Source organism: Eupeodes corollae, chromosome 2, assembly GCF_945859685.1.
Source record: "Eupeodes corollae chromosome 2, idEupCoro1.1, whole genome shotgun sequence".
Taxonomy (NCBI): domain Eukaryota; kingdom Metazoa; phylum Arthropoda; class Insecta; order Diptera; family Syrphidae; genus Eupeodes; species Eupeodes corollae.
This window is the reverse complement of record NC_079148.1, coordinates 48,816,364-48,838,948: the sequence shown is the minus strand read 5'-3', so window position 1 is coordinate 48,838,948 and position 22,585 is coordinate 48,816,364. Positions and strand designations below refer to the sequence as shown.

At 33.4% G+C, this 22,585-nt stretch overlaps 2 protein-coding genes and 1 pseudogene across 2 annotated transcripts; 2 read left to right on the top strand and 1 right to left on the bottom strand.

Moving 5' to 3' along the window:
- Window positions 1-2,745: 2,745 nt before the first annotated feature.
- On the bottom strand, window positions 2,746-3,969 carry LOC129945572 (ubiquitin-conjugating enzyme E2 G2). Its single transcript, XM_056055384.1, has 5 exons — window positions 3,758-3,969; window positions 3,606-3,687; window positions 3,428-3,546; window positions 3,231-3,371; window positions 2,746-3,171 (listed from the first exon to the last, which is right to left on the bottom strand). The coding sequence occupies exons 1-5, from the start codon at window positions 3,798-3,800 to the stop codon at window positions 3,053-3,055; spliced, it is 504 nt and encodes a 167-aa protein (XP_055911359.1). The 5' UTR covers window positions 3,801-3,969; the 3' UTR covers window positions 2,746-3,052.
- Window positions 3,970-12,518: 8,549 nt separating this feature from the next.
- On the top strand, window positions 12,519-14,479 carry LOC129947307 (uncharacterized). The gene is made up of 4 exons (XM_056057824.1): window positions 12,519-13,099; window positions 13,164-13,368; window positions 13,530-13,614; window positions 13,675-14,479. The coding sequence occupies exons 1-4, from the start codon at window positions 13,087-13,089 to the stop codon at window positions 13,939-13,941; spliced, it is 570 nt and encodes a 189-aa protein (XP_055913799.1). The 5' UTR covers window positions 12,519-13,086; the 3' UTR covers window positions 13,942-14,479.
- A 1,243-nt stretch (window positions 14,480-15,722) lies between these two features.
- LOC129948636 (small nucleolar RNA U3) lies at window positions 15,723-15,830 on the top strand (annotated as a pseudogene).
- Window positions 15,831-22,585: the final 6,755 nt, after the last annotated feature.

Genomic DNA, 22,585 nt, shown 5'->3' with positions numbered 1-22,585 from the left:
TAAGTGTCTGTAAGTTTGAAGAACTAAGGAATGTGGCCATTTGATTTTTATATTATTTAAAAAGCTCTGGACAAAAAGGGCAAAATTGCAATCGGCCTAAATTCATCATTAAGATGTGGTTTGGAGCTTGGCAAAATGGTTGTTCCGATTGATCATTCACTATCACTGTAAGAGGGATTTAGGCGGCTATGGTTAATTTAAAGCTATTGCAGTTAAAACGATATAAGGGGTACCTACTACCTACTAAGGTATTCATTTAAAAGAAACCATATTCAATAAGACACTCATGGTTTTGTATTAAGTGTCCAATTTTTACTCATCGAATTTATTCCATTTTTCCTCATTCAAGGCTACCAACACACCTTATTTTAGTATATTTCTTATACCTTTTGAGATTTGATTAAAAACTTAATTTAATCCGTCCGTGATCTTTGGCCAAATTATGGAAATTGATTTGAATCTTAATAATATTTTTGACTCGCTTGATTCTTTAAAAGTTGTATTTCCTTTGGTCTACAAGGATGGGACCATTATGTTATTTTTTAACTGTTAAAAAGCCTGTTAAACTCATGAAGCCTAAAGTGTGATTGGGCTTAGAGCTAAATAAGAACATAAGTTAATTTTCTGTATATTTTCAAGCTCAAAACTTGTACTATAAATGTATTCAGAGAAGCTTTGTCCCTAAACTTGCAATGTAATCTACATTAAAATAATAAATTTTAAGGTAAGAAGCAATTGAAACCTTATTTCGTTTTAAAGGTACCAAGGGTCCCAAAAATAATGAAAACACTTGAAAAAATATGTAATTTAATTTAAAATGTATATTTTGGGATCAAGGCCTACAACTCTACCTTCATTTGCTATGGTTTCATAAATTAAATACTTAATGTCGAGTTTAAAAAGTTATATCTGGGGCTTGAAGTCGACTGTAAAGTTTAGTTTGGAATAAAAAGGAAATATTCCTAAGCAACTTTGTCATTTGAATAGAAGGAATTCTTGGAGTTAATCACATACTTTCGATTTTTGAATAAGCCAAGTTTCTAATGTCGATTGCTGAACGGTAAAAAAATAAATCAAAAAGAAATGAATCGGAACAAATGTTAAGTAAAATAACAAGAACAGAGAGTTTTGCATGAGGTGGAGTGTTTAAATTGTGCCAACAAAAATTGTAAGTAATGGTTGGCGATAACAACTTGATTCCGCTACCACATGGCTGGAATTACATATCTTTCACGGATGCCAACCGATCATCAGATTTTTTTATTTTCAGTTTTTAGTTCGTTTATATCGATGCCTTCCCCGAAGAATGTATTAAGCGACATTTTAAGAATTTTACAGGAGACGAAAAAAACCTCATGTGTAAGCAATTTTATGTGTATTTTAGAGTGATAAGCATAATTTTGATTAAGATTTAAGCCAAATTTTGTTTGTACCATTACATGGACGAAATTTTGATCAGATAAAAAGTTTTTGTCGCTTAGAACATTTTCATGGTCCACAGATTGTCGCTTGATACAGTGGCTAAATGGCGCTTAAATCAATGGGTGGTAGGAAATATTTAAAGATTCCAAGAAATGTTGTCATTTAGTTCATTTGCTTTATTGAGTTTTTATTATCAAAAAAGTTAAAATAATCATTAAAAATAACATTATACTTCAGAAAATAAAAAAGAAAACAGTTCAACTTTATAATAAATAAAAATAATTTACTTTTCAGATATGAAAATTTACAGATCACTGATTCAGTTGATTTTCTGATAAGTCGTCTTCTTCATCAGTCTCTGGTAAAACATCTTCCTTCTCACAAACATTGTCAATGATTTCTCGGTATTCCTGGATATACCGTTCGGGGATAAACTTCTTCTTGAGTAGAGTTTCTAAGTCCTTTTTCTTTGGTCCCGATATTGGCAGTTTTGCGGTGTATAAAATGTCAGGCTCATCAAAATTTTCAAGACATTTAACTTGATTTCGAGTTTGACACAAATCCAACGTGTATAAAGGTGGTTCCATGTCTCCGGACTTAAATATTGAATACTTGATGTCACAGGATGACATAGAGAACACAAAAATGTTGGATTCAGATATTTTAAAACTAGTTTGTTCCCTAGTTTTAACTCCCTGCGTTGGAAAATATTTCAAAGCTTCTTTCTTCCAGTCGCGAAAATCATCTATAGTTAGTTTTATAACCTCGTAAGGCCTTGGATTTATCCTTGAATTGGCAATCATGGTTAACCATTCCTTCGGCGTCCAAATTATTCTTTTTTTGACGAATCGCTCTATGGTGGCATGGACAGAGTCAATAGGCATATAAGTATGCCCTGGCAAAAGAAAGGTGAGAGAGATTTGATTTATCTTCTTAGCTTTCTTTTGAAGAAACAAAAATATCATTGTGATAATCTGACGATTTTTGTTTTGGCCGGGACAGCTATCGCCATACAGGGCAATGGAAGTCACAGTTTCTCTGGCATCAACAATACTTAAGTACTTAACGAGAATTGAACAAATTTCATTTGCTCCCGGCATTTCATCAATCTAACCCCAAAGAAAACAAAAACGCACTGCTGGTTCGAGCACAGCTTTCTTTGTTGGCATCTAACAAAAAAAGGGCAAGGGCCATCACAATTCATGTGAAGAATCTATTTTCCCCATTTCACGTACTAAAAATATAAATTCATACAAAAATGTTACCCCATATCCATTACAGTGCCGCTTTTTTTTATTTATTTAACATTCTTTTTTTCCATCATCATCATCATCATCATCAATATCCCTTCTTAAATAAAGTACAAATATACTTAAAAGTGTTAATGAAGAATTAATTTATGCAACGTGTAACTATGCTATAAAATTTGCTTAAAATTGCTTCCTGATTATTCCGACATAAAAATATAAACGAAATTTATATACCAGAACTTTTATATTATGCTGATGCTGCAACTAAGAATATATAAATTTGTATAAACCTAAAAACACGCCAACTAAATTCCCGAAAGAAGATTATTTTCGTTTTTTGTTTTGTTTCTTTTTAATTGTTTTTTGATTGTTAAGTAAATTTATGTTGGAAGCCCTAAAGACTTTCGAACTAATCTTCTTGCTATTTCAGTAAATTTATCTCTATGTTCACGCCACATTATTGAAGCATCAACATTCGCACCGGATTCATCATTGGGTTCTGCAAAATTTTACTTTGAAGTGTTTTTTTTTTAATTATAGCTTTTCATGGATAATTACCGGCTAGCATAGATACAACACTTAGTAAGATTTTCTCGACACTCTGTACGGGACTCCAACGTTCTGCAGAGAGTTCGTATCCCATCGGGTCGTCACCGGGGGCATGAAGAATTGAAATACATACTCGACCATCTGGGAAGACTATAAAAAACAAGATGTCACTTCCTGTGTGGGATTTTACTTTTGAAAATGCTTACTATTCGGATGAAACATTTCGCATGTGAATTTCATTTTCGGAGGGCTCAATGGATAGTCTGGGGGAAACACCAGCTTTGCTGGAAATACACCACCTTCGAAGCAGGTGCCTTCTGGGCCTCTACAAGTATTGGGTAATTGGGGAATAAGCTTGGATTTGCAAGAGTTGACATTACTTACGCTATCAGAGCTTCCCATTCAAAAATGTTGTCCTCACTTATTGGTCCAGCGACAATACCTTCTGGCGGATCTTGTGTCAATTCTATGTGGAACAGAATAATTTTATTATTATTTTGGCAATGAGAACCAAAAAGCACATAAATTATACACACGTTTATATTCAGCCATCAATCTTCGGAGCGCGGAGCCAGCCATGTTGATGTTCTTCAATAATCGCAGTGTCTCTTTTTTTATTCCAAATTAGATTTGTACTTGAATTTATTGATGAGTTTCGAATAAAAAATAATCAAATTTGATTATAAAACGCAAATAAAAAATTTGTTTTCGTCACTAAAAAAATTTATGAATGACTAAACGTCAAAAAAGAAGTCCATTGGTCGAGTTCATATTTCTGCTATCCACAAAAACAGATTCCTTCAATTTGACAGAGCAATTGGGCTTGTTTTGTGTTGACGTATAAGGTTAGTTCTGTAATATGGTTTCTTTCACTAAAAATTATAGGTTTATTTGCTACATTTTAGATATATTTGCATATTATATCTTAACACAATTAATCCGATTAGTTCAGTGATTTTCAACTATGGTTCAGTGTTCGTTTATGTAGTACAAATTAATTCATATTCTTTTCTTTAATCTCAATTAACCTAACGAAATCGAGTAGATAACATTTGCTGCATTTTATTTTATTTTGCAAATCTTATCGATTAAATTTCGCCCCATTCGTGGCTTTGAAAACTTTCCGTTTTAAAGGAATATCTATTTATATACTTGTGTCCACAGTTAATTGATGCGGCCAACCCTGTAAGCCGCAGATTTTAAGACCACCAAAGTGATAACAGTGAATCTCATTTACTCTTATTTTTGTATTTTATTTTATAAATCTTATCGCCATTGGCACATATCATAGGTTATCGTGCGAAAATAAAACAAATGTAGATTCAAGACAACAAAATTTTTACAGCTATGTTTTTTTAATTATGTTCCTTTACTTTTAAAACATTTTTTCCCTCTTTTCTTTCAACGACAGCTCACACTACCTTACCATTAGAAAAACAAAATAGCCATCTACCCGTCATAATGAAAAATAATGTTTAGGTTTCAGAAATTGCAAACACAAAACCCACCTTCTTTTGTAAAAAATGTGGAAAACATTTCGTGTCGATGCCGTTGGTCAGTTACTTTGACATCAGCCAGTGAATTCCACTGTTTTAATCGAAAACCCAACATTTCTGTTTAACATGTTGGTAAATTCAAATCTCTTACTAAGTCCTGAAAGTCTTTTCCTGTAATAAGATGAAAAAGTGTTGATTGTTCCTGTGAGCGTATAAACTCTTCATTTCTGTGAGGGTATAAGCCGGCATTTCTGCTTGAACTTTGGGTTTAACTTTGACGGGTACAGGTACTGAAAGTTTCTGACTATATGAGGCTGGTGTAGAAAATGAACACAAATCTGGATACGGAATTGGTTAGTTTTTGCTTCTCCCGCGTTTAGATGGATTAACCATACAAAACTTGCAGTCGCTAACATGGTCTAACGTTATTCGCCAAAAAATTGGAACTTCAAATTTCATACTCTTCTTCTCACCTCGATACCAACCTTTATAAAAATAAAGAGTTGAAAATGATTGAACATTTTACCTTTTAAACATTTTTTTTGTAACGTGAAGCAATTGGGATACCTTGGCTTCCTAGTGACACAATTTTACTGCAGAACGGAAATCTGTTTTCATCTTTTAAAGTGGCACATTCCGTGAATCACAAAGAAAATTATGAGACCGTTTAAATTTTACTTGACGCTTTAAAATATAAAGAATAAAAGTGGGAACGTTTTTGGACTTCAAGGTGGGTACCTTGCTCAGCGCTGTTGTTGAAAATCATGTCCGGAAAGGACGGACAATGAAGATTTCCCGAAATTAATAACTTAGCCTCAAAGAAAAGCTTGGCACTGTTTAAAAACAACATTGAGCATGTTCTGTGAAAAAGGGATAATGATTTCTTCAAGATTTCATCACCTGTAATTTTTGTATAACAAAAAAAAAACAAGTTGATTTTTCCTTAGGTGGCGTAAAGTCCGCTGAGCACTAGCGCCTAGTGACTTACAAGTCTCAACCATTCCTCTGTGCGAGCACTGTTATCATAACGGCTCATTTGAGAAAGCACTTTTTATGACAACAATGGTCGCATTCACAAAGCTAGTGACTACGTAGTCAAAACTCAACTAGCTTTGTGAATGCAAAACAACACTACAAAGCTGGAACTGTCATATCATTGACAAATGCAAATATATAAAATAAGAAACATTTTTGATTTGAAAACTTTAACTTATCTTTTGTGTTTTTAAATTCAATAAAATCAAATTTAAAACACAATTTGAATGATTTATATTTGTATTTAAATATTGAACAATTTATTAACTTCCCATAGGAAGTTATTGTAATGGGTCCGATTTGTCAAATTAAAAATTTTGAAATTTCTCGACGTTTCAAGATCCCTAGAGTCGAAATAAAAGATTTTTAGAAAGATGTCTGTACGCGCGTGTGTGCGTACGTTCGTACGTCCGTACGTTCGCGACGTTTTTTTCGTCGTATATAGCTCAAGAACCAGAAGAAATGTTGACTTCAAATAAATTTTGTTATAAAGATAATAAGGCAGAAAGATGCAGAAAGGGCTCTCAAGTAAATTGCGTGAGTGGTTTTTTTTACCATAGCAGTTTGAAAAAAAGGTGAAAATTTTGGTTAACCCTAAATATCTTATAAACCAAAAACGCTAGAGACTTGAATTAAATTTTATATAATATATTGTAAGGTGATAAAAAAGAAGTTTTTGAAAAAAAACCCATTTAACGTTTTTTTTTTATACATCAAAAAAACTGAAAAAAAAAATTGGTCACCTCCAAACATTTTACGACTGAAATATGATTTATCTCCAAAACAATTTTGTACAACGAAGAATAATATTTTTGACATCTGATAAAGTTTTGAGAAAAATCGAATTGACAGTTTTTTTTATAAAAAATAAAAATCTAAAAAAAATGTATAAAAGTTTGTAAAAAATGATTTTCGACTCAAATATCTTTTCGAAAATTTGAGATAATAGCTTCTAACTAATTTTTGCTTACAAGAAATATTGTTTTCAACATTAGGACATATTTTCAGAAAAATCGAATTGACAGTTTTTTTTATAAAAAATAAAAACCTAAAAAAAATGTATAAAAGTTGGTAAAAAATGATTTTCTACTCAAATATCTTTTCAAAAATTGTAGACATTGTCTTTAAACTACTTTTATCTTTCAAAACATATTGTTGTTAACATTCAGTAAAATTTTGAAAGAAATCGAAATGACAGTTTTTGTACACAAGATTAAAAACCTTAAACAAAATTTAACAAAAGTTGGTAAAAATTGATTTTCGATTCAAATATCGTTTCAAAAATTTGAAATATTGGCTTCAAAATAATTTTATCTTATAAGAAATATCGTCGAATTGACAGTTTTTTTTACAAAAAATAAAACTCTAAAAAAAACAATACTAAAACTTGGTAAAAATTTACTTTCGACTCAAATAGCTTTACAAAAATTAAAAATATTGGCTTCAAACTTATTTTATTTCACAGAAAATATTGTTTTCGATATTCAGCAATTTTTATATAAAAATCCAACAGTCCGTTTTTTCATAAAAAATAAAATCTACAAAAAATAGTACGCAAATTTGGTAAAAATTAAAACGATTACATATGGACAAACTTTTAAGCAAGACAAATCGACAGACGGGATGGAAAGTTATCAGTGTGGGTCGCATCCCAGCCTCTTTTTTCATTTTGAATTCGTGTTGCCTTACCGAGCAGCTGATTGTGAAACGTCAAAATCATTGTGCACTAACTTTGTAGCCGAATTTCTTACACTACGACGGAGGGGAAATTTCAACTACTTTTGTAGTTAGATTACGCCAATGAGAATTCCTTAACTACGTAGCCACTAGCTTTGTGAATGCGATTAATTACTCTTGGAAAATTTGTCAATTCCTCGCAAGAGGCAGCACCCGTGCAAAAAAACTTTAGATTGCACAGGCAGGGATAGAAGCCAAGACCTTAGACCTAGTCCAACGCACTAACCATCATTCCACGGGTACTGCATCAAACTGAATTACTTTTACCCTAAATATTGAAACGAGAAGGTATCAAAGAATGCCTCAAGCTCCCATTTGGAAAAAATTCAAACAAAACGAAAATGTGGATTTAATTTTTTATTTTCTTCTTCATTTTTTTTGGGTTTTTGTGAATAGGACGTAAAGACGCTCTCGAGTTTTTGCCAAACTTAAACACGATAATTATTGTAAATACTATTACTCTATTAATAAAAAAGTACAAAAAGTTGATTTGGAATAAGGACTACACAACTCGAGAAAGTACGTCGCTACAAAGAATTCATCACCGTCAATTCTTGACTCAGCTTGTATGGGTATAAACCACTACCAAAATTATCCATAATCTTGAAAACAGCTTGGGATTGTTGACTTAAACCTCTTGACCACATCTGTCATGCGAGTCATTTCAGTGATCAACGATTTTACTCTTTGAGGTGCTAGCATCATAAAGAGGAAGTGAAAAAAACTTAAGGTGGCACTTTTACGGATCGAACTCAAGATATTTAAGCGTGACAGTCCTATACACTAACCATCACTCTACTACATGATGAAGGTATCATGTAGGTTATCAAAACGATATTTTTTCTCACTTTATTAACAGAATTTCTAAAACGGAATCAACCATTCCTTAGTACAGAATTTATCAAATGTATAATGAGTCTTTTGAATTAAAGATTTGGACGTGCATTTTCAATTGTCGTTGCTTTTTTAAATGTTAAAAACAATTAATTTGTACATTTTTATTTGAGAAAGCACTTTTCATTACAAGAGTTACTTTTTAAGGATTTGTCAATTCCTCGCAAGAGGCAGCACCCGTGAAAATTATTTTTCTAAATTAAGGTGGCATAGGCAGGGATTGAACCCAAGACCCCTTGCATGACAGTCCAACGCACTTTTTTAAATTCATTTTTATTACTTCAATCTTAAACCTATCTTAGAGCTACACAAAATTCATAAAACTAGCCTTATTAACCATAACTTACAACTAACTTACTGGTCGTAAACCGACACTCTAAGTTAAACTATAACACTTATTACTAATGGCTTTCGGCCCTAAGATCTATTTTACTTCAATTTAAATTTTATTTATTTTTGTATTTATTAGAAAATAAAAAAAACTAATATCTATATCCTTTTTTATATTTACTTAAAAACTTTTAAAAAAGGTCCTTAATTTAAATCTTAAAGCTAACTTAAACTACCTATAAACTACTTAAAACTAGAACAACCACAGCAGCAAATCTAACTATCTAACGTTTTTTGTTTTCATATTTTGTTGTCGTAAACACTGCCTCCCGAACACCCGAAATTTCTCAATCTGGGAAGGGGCAACGTTGAACCACACAGGACAACCATAAACGATCATCGGCCGTATGAGGGCCATGTAGCAAATTACCTTCACTCTGGGGTCAAGCCGACTGCCAAAAAAAAGCCGTTTCGTGAGAGCGAAGGCTCCTATATAAATACTGATCTAACCAGATACCGAGGTATTTCACTACACTTTTGCTCGCTAATGGCTGCCCGTGAAGATCAACGATGACCATCTTGCGCCAATTCTTACACGTATCCCTCGTGGCCCTAGCCAACGGAGTCCGGAACAGAATTGTCTCTGACTTCTGGACATTATATTCAGTTTCCAGTTGTCGCAATATCGCTGAATCTTGTCGAAATCACGCTGCAAGAGAATTCTAATAACCTCAACCTTTTGGGCCGTTCTGTACGCAATTAGATCGTCGGCGTACGCAATTGCCTTTGTAAGACTACCTATCAGATCGCTGGTGTAAATGCGGAAGAGAATCGGCGAATTCACCGCTCCCTGTTGAAGACCATTTTTAATTGAGAATGTTGTGGTAGAAGTTACATTGCCACTCTTGACAACAATGGCTTGCTTATGCCAAGTCCAACGCAGTAACCATCACGCTACAGGTACGACGAAATGATGAAAATAGTTTGAATAATTATTTTGTTTGCCTTAATTTTATCACCCTGAAATTTGAAGGATTTATTAATTCCTGAAATCAACCAGAAAAATCAAAACACCAATGATATTTTTATTTAAGAACTCAACCTTTTCTTTTCCTTCTTCCCCCTCTTGAAAAGTGTTGCAGGGTGCAGTTGAAGGGCTACATTATACAAAATTTAATGTTTTAATGTGTGGTTCGTCAGTTCCAGATGTACGCGTTTTTATTTTTTCAATTGCTTAACCATGCGATAATGAAATATACGCAATGTTGTGTTGGCAAGAGTGTGGAAGACCAGGAACAAAAATGTTTAAATGTAAATGTCATTTCATAATAATTAACGCCTAGAGGATTAAATTAATAATATTTCATCGGCTCGTTTGTGCATTTATTAAAATTCAATTGGGTTAAACCGCACACACGATGTACGCCGCACAAGTTACCATCATCAAGCCTTGGGACTCACTGTCAAGCGTTTTCAGAAACACCGGCTCGCTGGGCTTGCATCGAAACGGGGCAACCACCAACCGGCACGCACCGTACTGATGCACCGGTGCAAATGAATAGTGAGATGCGAAACCTTAACTTTATAGACGATACGATATGTTTTAAAGGTTTTAACCTATCATATATGCATGTATCTTTTTATGTGTTGTACCGTTATAAGTGGGTGGAACGCGTGTTGGTTCAAAAATCTGGATTTAATTAAAATGTCATTTATTGCTTGCAGACATTAAGTACAACTACACTATGTAGCTAAAAATTCCAATTGTTAATGGAGAACAATTAACATAAATCAAATAAAATAAATCAATTTGAATCTGCATAACAAATGAGTCTCGATGGAGGTGGTCGATTATGAGAAGCTATGAGATTATTTTTTTTTAATATATAATATGAATTAATTAAACAAATACATATTAAATATTTTTAATAATAATGTTCACTCGGTGAAGTATGATATTTTATGACGAGGTGAAGCGGAGGATGTATGGTATTTTATGAAAAGTAAGAGGGGGAATAGCATTTGTCCTCTTTACTGTTTTTATGACGTGTAAAATATTATTAAGATGCGACCTAACCTACGTCATGTTCCTTACAATATTAAAAAAAAAAAATAAAATGTAAGAGACCAAATTCAATTACGTATACGCCCCAGTAGACAGTTTGTGTTTTTAAGCTCTTTTTCCCTTAAATCTACAGATATGTTTAAAGCGTTACTTAGTAAGATTTAGAAGATAGAAGAAAATTTTCAGCTGTTAGTTGTGCTATACACATACAATACTTATGCACAGCACATTCAAATATGTACAGTGAGTGCCATTAATATCGTTTTTTTTGTTTCTTTTCATAAAAACACTTTACTTTAAACTTTAAAAAAGTTAAAAACCAGTTATTCTTTAAAATATTTTGTATTTAATAGTTCCAATATATGTATGTATATACATTTTTTAATTAAAATAGCAAATTAACAAAATAAAATAAATAAAGAATACGATAACTCAAAAAATAACACTTCATTAATATTTGGTTTTGTTTACATACTTATATTAATTAATTTAATTAATCTTTCTTACCATTTATTTTAATATTTTGTTGGATACCCTTGGTTTTATTAACGTCCGTCCAGTCGATTGGGCATATTTCTAAAATTAATAAAATTTCAAATTCCTTAAAATGCCCATTTTCTGAGCACTTTGCCTTAAATTTTCATTTAAATAAAATAAAAATATTCAATATACCGTCAATAAATACTAATTTTTCATGCCTCTTGCCGAAACGCACCCAAAACCATGATGTTCCCGCCTCCATGCTTCACTGTGTGTTGGCTTTTTGTTCCTGCTTTTAAGCTCTTCATTTGGCTTGCGCCACACCATAACTCTCTAATCCGATCCAAAGAGGTTGAACTTACTCTCTTCAGCAAATATTACATCATCCCACCAAGTTGCAACCTTACTTTTGTGTTCCGACGCAAATTTGATCCGAATTTGCCGGTTGCGCATATTGATAAATGGCTTTTTCTCGGGCAACACGACCATTGTATCCATTTGACTTTATGGTTCAGCGTACCTCTGATACAGATATTTTCTTTTTGCATTCCATTAACAATTCTTGCACAATTTTTTGTGCACTTAAACGAGGATTTGCTTTAATTTTTCTTACTATAAGCCGTTCTTCTTCCGTTGTTAATTTTTTGGTTGACCCATCTGCTTCTTTGGCTCGATCCTTCCTTCTCTTTTATACCTCCGAACAATATAACCGACAGTATTTGGCTTCATGTCTGAAATATCAGCAATTTTTTATACGTTTCACCTTTATTATGGTGAAAAATAACAAGGTTTTTTTTCAAGGCTTGCATTTTTTTATTTGCGCCCATGATTAACTTTTTAAATAAAACCAAACGATCTTATACGAAATTGTCTTAAAAATGTATTTAACGGTCCTTTTGAATAGACAAACTGTTAATCGGCAAATGTCAAACTCAGCAAACAAAAACGAAAAACCGAATATTAATGAAGCGTTTACATGCGTCTTTTTTGGGTTGTTTATTGTATATCTGAATGCAGTTAAGTGATTGCACCATTTTTTTTAAGGAAATATTTAGGAAATAATATATTAATTTATAAAATATCCAAATAATAAACCTAAATTCAACTTTTACGACGAGAAAAACACCAAAAGTATGTTTAAGAATAAAAAACGAATATTAATGACACTTACTGTATATGTTATTGAATTGTTTTTCCAATCTTTTTGTTCTTTTAGCCTAGTACGCTGCTGATGCGAAACGAAATTTCCCATACAAAAATGATATGACGAAATCATAAACGAAAAATTTCGCTGTGCTTTTCGTTTTTCAGTACGCTGCTGAACAACGAAATGTGTCATTTTAGTGGATAGCTGTACTAGATTTTTTAGTACAATTCTCCACTCTTTTCGTTCTCAATTTAATTGCCCGGTATATTAATTGCTTGCGAAATTTTGACGTTTAATTTATTTATTGGAAAAAATTGTTTACAAATCAAAATTGAAAATTGTTTACTCGTGACTTTCGGTGTTTTTCATTTTAATATAGATAGTTTTGATTTAAAATTTAAAAAAAAAAATGGATTTTTCTGAGTTTTTGCAGCAATACATTTCTGAGCCGGAAACTCAGGATGTTGAAGAATGTATTGTTGATGTGAAAGAAGTGAAGACAAGCAGTGAACTTCAACTTTCAAAAAATAAACAAAAGAAAAAAAAATTGAATTTTCTTCGGAGGAAAAAAAGAAACTGGCTTCGTTGGTCGAAACTAGTGAAGCCATTTGGAAGTTGGAGCATAGGCTTCACAAAAATAATTCCGCCGTTGCGAGCCTCTGGAACAGTATAGCTGCAGAAATGAATAAACCAGGTACTAAGTGCTCAATAAAATATTAATAAATAGAATTCCGTATTTAACCTTTTTTTTATTCCAGTTGAAGATTGCAAGGCAATGTGGCGTTCCTTACGTGATAGCATGCGCTACCACGTCACAAGCAGGAACAAGAGGAAGTCGGGTAGTGAGGCCGATCTTGGCGTTCCAGAAGGCGAGACATTACAGGAAGAATCGCAGGAGATAGACTGGGAATTCGAAAAAAGTATGTCCTTCTTGACGCCTCTGTCGTCGCAAAAAAGAAGACGGTAAGAAAAATTTTACTAATTTTCATTTTTTTTGTTTGTTTGTTTATGGTTTCGGTTTTTAAATGTTTCTTTTATAAAAACTAATTATTTGTATATATGTGTGTAAAATGATTGTGGCTATATATTCAAAATCAAAAAAAAAATCAAAATTTTAATTTCAGAACATTTACAAATAGTGCTGGAACTGATGATTCTCAAGGGGATGTTTTCGCAACAACATCAGCACAGAGCTCAAACTATGCCTATGTAATATACAATGTACATTACGTAAATATTTCTATTTGATTATAAATCATTTTTTTATAGATAAATGAAAACCGGAAACAAAAAGATCCAATGCTGGAGAGTGCAAAAATGTTAAGCAATAATATTTCTGAGCTTATCGAATGCCAGAAAAATAAATTGAAGCAGGCAACATTCCCACCTCAACTGCAAAATTTCACAATGCTGGCAAATATTGACCGGATGTTGCAAAAATTGCCTGAGGATATTGTAGAAGATATCAATATAAGATTCATATGCATCATCAATGAGGAAATTAAGAAGTATAAAAGGGGCAATAGTGGCCAGTAAAATAGAATATATGTAATGTTTAAAAATATTTATATGGCAAGTTTGCAATTAAGTTTTGTATCTGTTATAAAAAAAGGATCTAAATGTAATTTAATAACTTAGAATAATAAATATGTACATATGTATAATTGAATTGGTAAATGTTTGATGTATTGAAAATTGGTTCGTTCTGGTTTAACGGATTTATACTACTTTTTGTAGGGATTTGTACGAATTCCTAATTTGTTAAAAAATGTATGAATATTTGTTTAATTTTCCACAAAGAAGAATCGGCAAAAATCTAAGGAGTTATATACATACATACATATATGCTACAAGTTACTATAACTTGAATTAAGCTGCCATTGAAAGTATAATTGACATATAGCTCATCGTTATTGATCTTTGTTTTGTCTGTTTTTTCTTACAAAACTTATATTACATATTTGTAATATACCTACGCGTGACAGAAGAAGACTTCTTTGGCAATTTCAACCTAAAATTTTAAACCTTGATGAATAGTCCCAATGATGAATGACCTAAAATTCACGCTTCATTGGGATAGATCAAACGGTTCTGAGTTCTAATTTATGTTTCCTAACAAAATCAGAATACCATTTTCAATTCAAAAAGTTATTTTAAAAAATGTTCATATAAAAACCATTTCAACATTTATTTTTTGAAAATGTTGAAAAATGGTATCCTGATTTTGTTAGGAAACATAAATTAGAACTCAGAACCGTTTGATCCATCCGAATGAAGCGTGTAGTTTGCGAAATACATGATGGTTTGTCTTGCAATTCCATTGATTTTTTTTTTAATTATTTGAAAGTTTTGCACTTTTGTTTACAGCAGCTGACATTCAGAACTTCTCAATTGTTTTTGACAGCTGACAGAACTCTACACAAATATTTTTCCGTTGTGGTTTTCGTTTTAATTTCGCTCTACACTTGGAGACCACCGAAAAATTTCGTTTCGCATCAGCAGCGTACTAGGCTTTTCGACGAAAAGAGTTTGACTACTATATTTATTTATTCTCAAAACAAAATTTGTATCAGTTATAGTTGTTTTTTTTTTTTAAGGGTTTTCGGTTTTCGTAGTTTTTTGTTTTTGTAAAATATTCGATTTTTGATAGATTTTGCATTTAAAAAAATTTACTCTCGAGTTTTCAATAGCATTTTTGAAGGTTTTTATTAATAGTCTTATAATAACAACAAAAGTTTTAAAAAAATGCAATCATTTTAATCTCGAGATTTTTGAATACAAAATCAATGAAGCTGATATTATTGTTACCGAAATGTTTTAGTCGAAAGACAATTTTTAATGGTAATTTCTTTAGGTATGTATGTAAGAACCGTCATTTTCTCATGAATGAAATGATTTTGGAGATAATATCATTTTTTGTTCGAAAACAACAAATACAGACCTTAAAAAAATAAAAAACTACTAAAAATTGGTATTAATTGATTTTGATTGATTTTTTTTAATTTAAAACATTGGCTTGAAACTAAATATGTTTTCAATATTAAATAAAACTTTTATAAAAATTCAACAGTAAGTTTTTTCATAAAAATTAAAATATGCTAAAAATATTATTCGAAATTGGTAAAATTTTATATTCCATTCTCGATATCTATTGAATAAATGAATGCATTGACTTCAAAATGATTTTATTCTGTAATAGAATTTGTTGTTAAAGCAAGATGTTGTTCTTGGAAAAATCCAATCTCCATTTGTTCATAAAAGAAATAAAAATGTTCAAAAAATGCTACTAAAATTGGTAAACATTGGTTTTCTACTAAAGATCTCTACTTCACAGGATCATTTCTGTAGTCAGTCTTCTCTTAGTTTTGGAAAAAGTGTGAAATTACAAACAAACTAAAGATATCTTTAACAAAAATATATTTTGAAATCGAACTATTTCATCCTATGTACAATGTTGTTGGTAATTTTAAAATTCAATTGAAAACTGTAATAAAAAAAGGAACACCGACATAAAAAAAAATTGATAAGATCAAAGAGAGATATTGACTTCAAATTCTTCATCTCATACAAAATATTGTTATGAATATTTTGTTAAAGATTGAAGCAAGACAAATCGACAGACAGGATGGGAAGTTAAAAGTCTGGTTCGCACCCCAGCCCATTTTTTTTTTTAAATTGTTGTAATATACAAGACAATTCATTTCTTAAAGTCCTTTCAGCATTTTTTGATAAAATAAATAAGGTTGCACACCAGTCGTTTAAGAACTAGGGCTAAGTGACTTACAACTATTCCTGTGTGCGAGTAATGTTGTCAAGGATGGAGGGGACCTACAATTACATATAAGCCGAATGCAAACGGCTAATTTGAGTAAGCACTTTTCATGACAAGAATTACTTTTAGTCAATTCTTCGCAAGATGCAGGACTCGTGAAAAAAACTTTAAATGGCACAGGCACGGATTGAACCAAAGACCTCTGGCATGCCTGTAGTTACCTGTATTACTTGTAAAACAGAGTTTATTTAATATCTCTTCTATAGTTTTTGAGATATGACCGACGAAAAAAGTATCCAACACACCTAGAGGATCTACAAGAACGTCTTACTAAAAAATCAATTATTTAGATTCAAAGGACCTTAAAACCTCGGTAAATTTTAATTGAACCTAAGACCTCTGGCAAGCCTGTAATTATCTGGGGCCCTACTCTGTTATGCGTTTCGGAAGCCAATCCGATATTCGATTCGTTTATGAATTCGTACTCTGTAAAATGTTCGAGTCGAATAAAACAGTCGTCTAGTACTTTTTCTATTTATCAAATAGATTTTCCGAGTCTCGAAGTATTTCTTATGAGATTTGTCAAAAAAAAAAATAAAAACAAATCACAAAGAAGACGAGGAAAAAATTAAAATCAAAATTCAGTCAATATTATCACTTGAGAATTATCGTAATGACTTTTTTTAGACTTCACTGCTTTGCATTTGCCACATCTCTCTTTTTAATTCAAGCTTAGAAAGTATAAGCAGATTTTTTTCATAGTCTATTCGTTTTTTGTGTTGAAATTTGTCTTTTGCCAAAGGCATACTTTTTTTCTTTCAAGTCATACGAATTCCACCATAGTTTGAAATGCATGTGATTGAATAAAATTATTATTTTCTTATTTCACACAACTTAACACAATTTTCCTTTTGTGTCTTTAAAAACGACTTTCGAATTGCAATTCGGTACCTCTCTTGGTGTAGAAACAAAATTTTCGTTTTCGAACGCTAATGACATTCGGAAGCGAATTGCCAGGTACAAAAAATAAGAATGTGGATTTATCATTCCGTAATTACTGGATTTCTTATCCGCATTAGAAATAGAGAGTACAAAATATTCGTTTTCGAAAATATTTGCTTTCGAAACGCATTACGGAGTAGGACCCCTGTATTACCAGTAAAATAGAGTTTACTTAATCAACCCTATCCTTCTATTCACGTGGATCGTATATTCGATTCACCCATTCGATTCCCTTTCACACTGCCTTTAGATTCTGCTATTCATCGGGTGAACTACATTATCCCAAACCAATTTGACATTCAAGCAATCAGCTGTTCATGTAAAAATCTTGGGAATGTTGGATAAATTGTTTTGATTCTCACAAAAATTAAGTTTATTAAATTCACATAAACAGAATAATTTGTGTAATTTTTGGAAATGGGCAGTATTGGACATTTTAATCCTCATACAGAGAGCTTCGGAGAAATGTTAAAGAGTGTCTTGCTTCCCCTAAAAATGTTAAAATTCTTTTATTTACAAAAAAAATAATCTAAATTTAGCAATAAATTAGTTTTTACTTACATTTTGACTACAAAAATTAACAAACCAGACATCAAATGAGAACTCCACCGCATTTTATATGCGGATCTGAATTGTATAGAATTAATGCTTTTAATACCGCGCAAGATTACGACGTTACCGACATACACAGATTCACTTCGAATGAATAGCAGAATAATGAATATCTCTTTCTGTTTATTTTTTTAATACAATAAAATGACACTTGTTGTTGGTGAGCCCTATACTATGTAAAAATTACATTGTATATAGCCATTCTTATTCCTATAATAAAATGATCAGTTGACATTCTACTTTAAAATGCTTTCCTAAAAAATGATGGTCTTATTTCTTTCATAATTTTCCTATATAACTTGTAAAGCATTCATCAACACCACAAATCTTTTGTTAACTTTTCCACAAATAAATATTTACAGATCATAGACAAAACTTGTTAACAAGATTTTCTACCTGGTTGTCAAATTATCCTTTTGATTTTTTTATAGCGTTAGTTCGAGTCCGAATTCAAAATCAATCAATGAGGTTTTTGAGATAAAACATTTAAAATTATAAAAGAAATTATATTGAACTTTTTGAGGCTATAAATTCATAAACTAGTTTTCTAAATAAACTTCGATATTACGTTTGAATTTTGCCACTGTCTTTAGTAGTTGTTAGCCTTAAGCTGTTTCACATAAAGCTTAAAAGAACGCTAAAGCATTTGTGTAAAATTATTTTGCAAAACTGTAGAAAAGTTATGTTTTGTTCCTATAACAAATTCCTTGTCTATTGGAAAAGTCTAAATAATGTTGAAAAGCCCATAAAAGCATAGCATTCACGGTTTTTCAAAACTTTTTAAAACATATCATATTCAATTTTTTTGTTCGATTTTGTTTCAGTGCAGTACCTTTACATTCTGTCAGACAAAATTATCTCAAAGTAATTTAAAATTCAAATAAACAGCGCTCATGTACATACAAACCTTTCAATAACTTATCCATTTTTCAATTTGTTAATTTCAAATGGAATTTGCAGTATTGATTTTTGTTCTAATTGTAAGCAGAGACATGTGAACTTCGGATTAGAAAATAAAAAAAATGTTTGAAACTGTGGGGCTTACCAAAAACATTTGGTTTAATAAAAGAGCACGTCGTTTTGTATTGTATATTGTTGGATCGAGTCTTCCACTTAGGCAGCAAAATGATTCAATTTTCCTAACATCGATCTTTTAACCCAAACACCCCTTTAATTGTTTGTCCTAGGAGTTTTATCCAATTACAAATTTATCGGCATTACTTTTTGGTATATCGGCATTTAATTTTATTTCAGAAAAGATTGCAGGAAATCGGTCTTTGTTGGTCGTTTAAACCCTAAAAATCTATTAACTACAAGGCAATATTTTAAATAATTCATACAAAATTAGTTTTTACTTATATTTTCCTTACAACCAACCAACATATCAGAATAGATCTGTATTTCTTTTTAAGGTCGGGCATATTAAAAAACTTGTGTTTCTTTTTTAATCAGAGCTGTAGCTCGGAACAATCTCTATGAGCTTTGAATAAGATGACCGAGTGAAAGGAATAAAAAGCTGAGCGTTGATGACTTCACGTTTGTTTGGTGTGGTATGACAGACACATGTCAAATTCTAAAACTATTGACATTTCAGTTGTAATTTATGTTTTTTTAAATAAATCTGTGAGTTTTTATAAAACTCCCAGTGCTCTGCTATGAGGTTTAAACAAAAAAGAGGCTGGGATGCGACCCACACGTGGTGAACATCGGGTGCCTAGTACCTCAGCTGGAGATTGGGTTCCAACCCCAGTGGAAAGTTGTTGGGGGCAGAAAACGAGAGAGGTGGGGAGAAGTGTTTCCACTAAGGCACTTCTCCTTATCCAGACGGCAGCGGAGGAATTTCCGAAATGGAATCAATGGTGGCGTCTACAGTTCCAGTAAGGTTGAACTAATTAGTGAACACCTTGTAGGGCTTTTTCGACTTATTCGGAGCCCAGGCCTACAAGGATTGGTTTTATACGGCTCCCCATCCTTGGAGTTATACTTACCCTACAGGTTAAAGCTTTCATAGTTGCGAAGCACCAACAAGCCTCGGATACGGACGGATTTACTGTTGATAACCAACCCAAACGAATTAAGGACAACGAACTTCGGAAATGCACGTGGAATGTTAGGTCCCTTAACAGACTACGTGCGGCCGAAGAATTATCGAAGGCACTAGACTGCTATAACACGAGGCAAAAAGAGGATGAAAAAGTGAGATATTTACTATAGTGACTGCTACCACGAAAACCAACATCGCTTCTTTGGATGCGGCTTCGTCATTGGAGCCAGACTTAGGCAAGAAATCTTAAGCTATAGGTGCATCTACGAACGGCTCATGACCATACGCATCAAGGCTAAACTGGGCAACATTAGCCTGATATGCGCGCACGCCCCCACAGAAGAGAAAGACGACAACACCAAAGATATGTTCTTCGGGCTCCTAGACAAAACATATGAGCAGCGCCCTAGCTACGATATTAAAATAATACTGGGCGATTTTAATGCCAAGCTAGGAAGGGAAGACATCTTTGGTGGAATAATCGGGAAGAACAGGCTGCACAACAACACTTCCGACAACGGATTCAGGCTCATAGATTTTGCTGCGTTGCGAAATGTCATGGTAGCCAGTACGCTTTTTCCACACCTCAACATCCACAAAGGAAATTGGACTTCTCCAGATCAATCTACCGTCAACCAGATTGACCATATTGCAATCGACGCCAGACAGGCTTCCAGCATTATGGTGTACGATCTTTCCGAGGAGCTAACATCGAGTCGGACCACTACCTCGTTGTAGCCAAGGTAGCACTTCGGATTTCCAGACCCAAGGCAAAACAATAAGGTGCTGGGAGAAGGTACAACGTCGAACGGCTACAATCGCCAAATCCTTTTCCGACCGAGTTACAACTAAGCTCTCTCGAAGTTATCTGCCGCCAACACAATATATCGAAAACCAGTGGCAACATTGCCAAGATGCAATCAGAGAAGCCACATCTGATGTGCTGGGTTTCAAACACCCACTAACAACAAACCCCTGGTTTGATGAGGAATGTCGGCAGGCAAATGCAGCCAAAAACAGGCACGCAAAGCGGCGCTGCATAAAAGGACGAGAGCTGCTCATGAGCTCTATGAGCAGAAGAGGCGAGAGGAACGCTGACTTCTCAGAAGGAAAAAGAGAGGGCATGAAAAGCGTGCGGTCGAAGATGTTGGGAGGTTTAAAAGCAGGAATGAAGTTCTAAAGTTTTATGAACAGGTGAAACCAAATTTACAGGTACATAAACCTAGAACCGAAGGCTGCAAAGACGAAAGTGGAAACATCATAGTGGAACCGCAGTCAATGCTGAGGATATGGAAGGACCACTTCTGCAGACTGTATAACGGCGATGACGCGACGAACCGAATTCCGCTGTCAGGCAGGATAATGATCTATTCAACATAGACGACGAAAGCCAACAATCCCGTCCTCCCGACTTAGACGAAGTAAAGATTGCCATATCTAATCTGAAGTCTAATAAAGCCGCTGGAGTGGATTTCTTGAACGCCGAGCTCTTTTAAGCAGGTGGAGATAAGTTGGTTAGGAGCATGCACCAACTTATCTGTAAGATATGGTCGGAAGAAAGCATGCCCGATGAATGGAACCTCAGGAATCAGTCTACTTAACATCGCCTATAAAATCTTCTCTGCCGTAATATGTGAACGTCTAAAGCCCATCGTCAACAACCTGATAGGTCCTTATCAGTGTTGTTTTAGACCAGGAAAGTCTACAGTTGATCAAATATTCACATTACGGCAGATCCTGGAAAAAACCCCAAAAACGCCAAATCGACACCCTCCAACTTTTCATCGATTTCAAGTCCGCATATGACAGTATCTACAGGGATGAGCTGTATAGAGCCATGTCTAGTTTTGGCATCCCTGCAAAACTCGTCCGTTTGTGCAGGATGGCCATGGAGAATTCACTCTGCTCCATAAAGGTTGGAAACAACTAAACAGAACTTTTCGATGTCAAAAAAGGTTTTAGACAAGGTGATGCGCTGTCAAGTAAGTTTTTTAAACTTGGTGCTTAAAAGAATAGTGCAGAGCTCACACGTCAACACTAGAGGCACTATCTTTCAAAAGTCTGTCCAACTACTGGCATATGCTGATGACATTGACATAATCGGAAGAACTCAGCGTGATGTCAATGGGGCTTTTGTGAGTATTGAGGCAGAGGCGGCAAAAATGGGTTTAACGGTTAATGAAGGCAAAACAAAGTACATGCTGTCGTCTAGAAAGGACATACAACACCGACTTCTTGGTCAAAACGTCACAATCGACAGACGTAACTTTGAGGTAGTCAAGGACTTCGTCTACCTAGGCTCCGCTGTAAACGCAGAAAACAACACCAGCGCTGAGATCAAACGCAGAATAACTCTTGCTAACCGATGTTTCTTTGGACTAAGAAAGCAATTGAGTGGTAAAGTCCTCTCTCGAGGGACCAAAGTGTTGCTATATAAGACCCTTATCATCCCCGTCCTGCTATACGGTGCAGAAGCATGGACTATGACAAAAGTGGATGAAATCACCTTGGGTCGCTTCGAGATAAAAGTTCTTTGTGTGCTCTACGGTCCCGTATGGAGAAGTTTGTTGGGTGAGGCCCTAGTTCACACAGGACTGTAGCGCCACCTTAAGTAAGTAAGTTCGTGAAATTTTGGAGGTGAAATTTTTTTTTTTAAATATAGCGGCTTAGTATCGCGTCACAATTTATTATATACAATTTAATTCAAGTCTCTAGCTTTTTTGGTTCATGAGATATTTAGGGTTAACCAA

Coding starts and splice junctions, on each gene's coding strand:
- LOC129945572 (XM_056055384.1), bottom strand. CDS start 3,800: ATGGCTGGCTCCGCGCTCCGAAGATTGATGGCTGAATATAAAC. Junction 3,688..3,757: donor ATTGATGGCTGAATATAAAC/GTGTGTATAATT, acceptor TGTTCCACATAG/AATTGACACAAGATCCGCCA. Junction 3,172..3,230: donor TGTTGTATCTATGCTAGCCG/GTAATTATCCAT, acceptor AAAATTTTGCAG/AACCCAATGATGAATCCGGT.
- LOC129947307 (XM_056057824.1), top strand. Junction 13,369..13,529: donor TCGTCGCAAAAAAGAAGACG/GTAAGAAAAATT, acceptor TTTTAATTTCAG/AACATTTACAAATAGTGCTG. Junction 13,615..13,674: donor AGAGCTCAAACTATGCCTAT/GTAATATACAAT, acceptor ATTTTTTTATAG/ATAAATGAAAACCGGAAACA.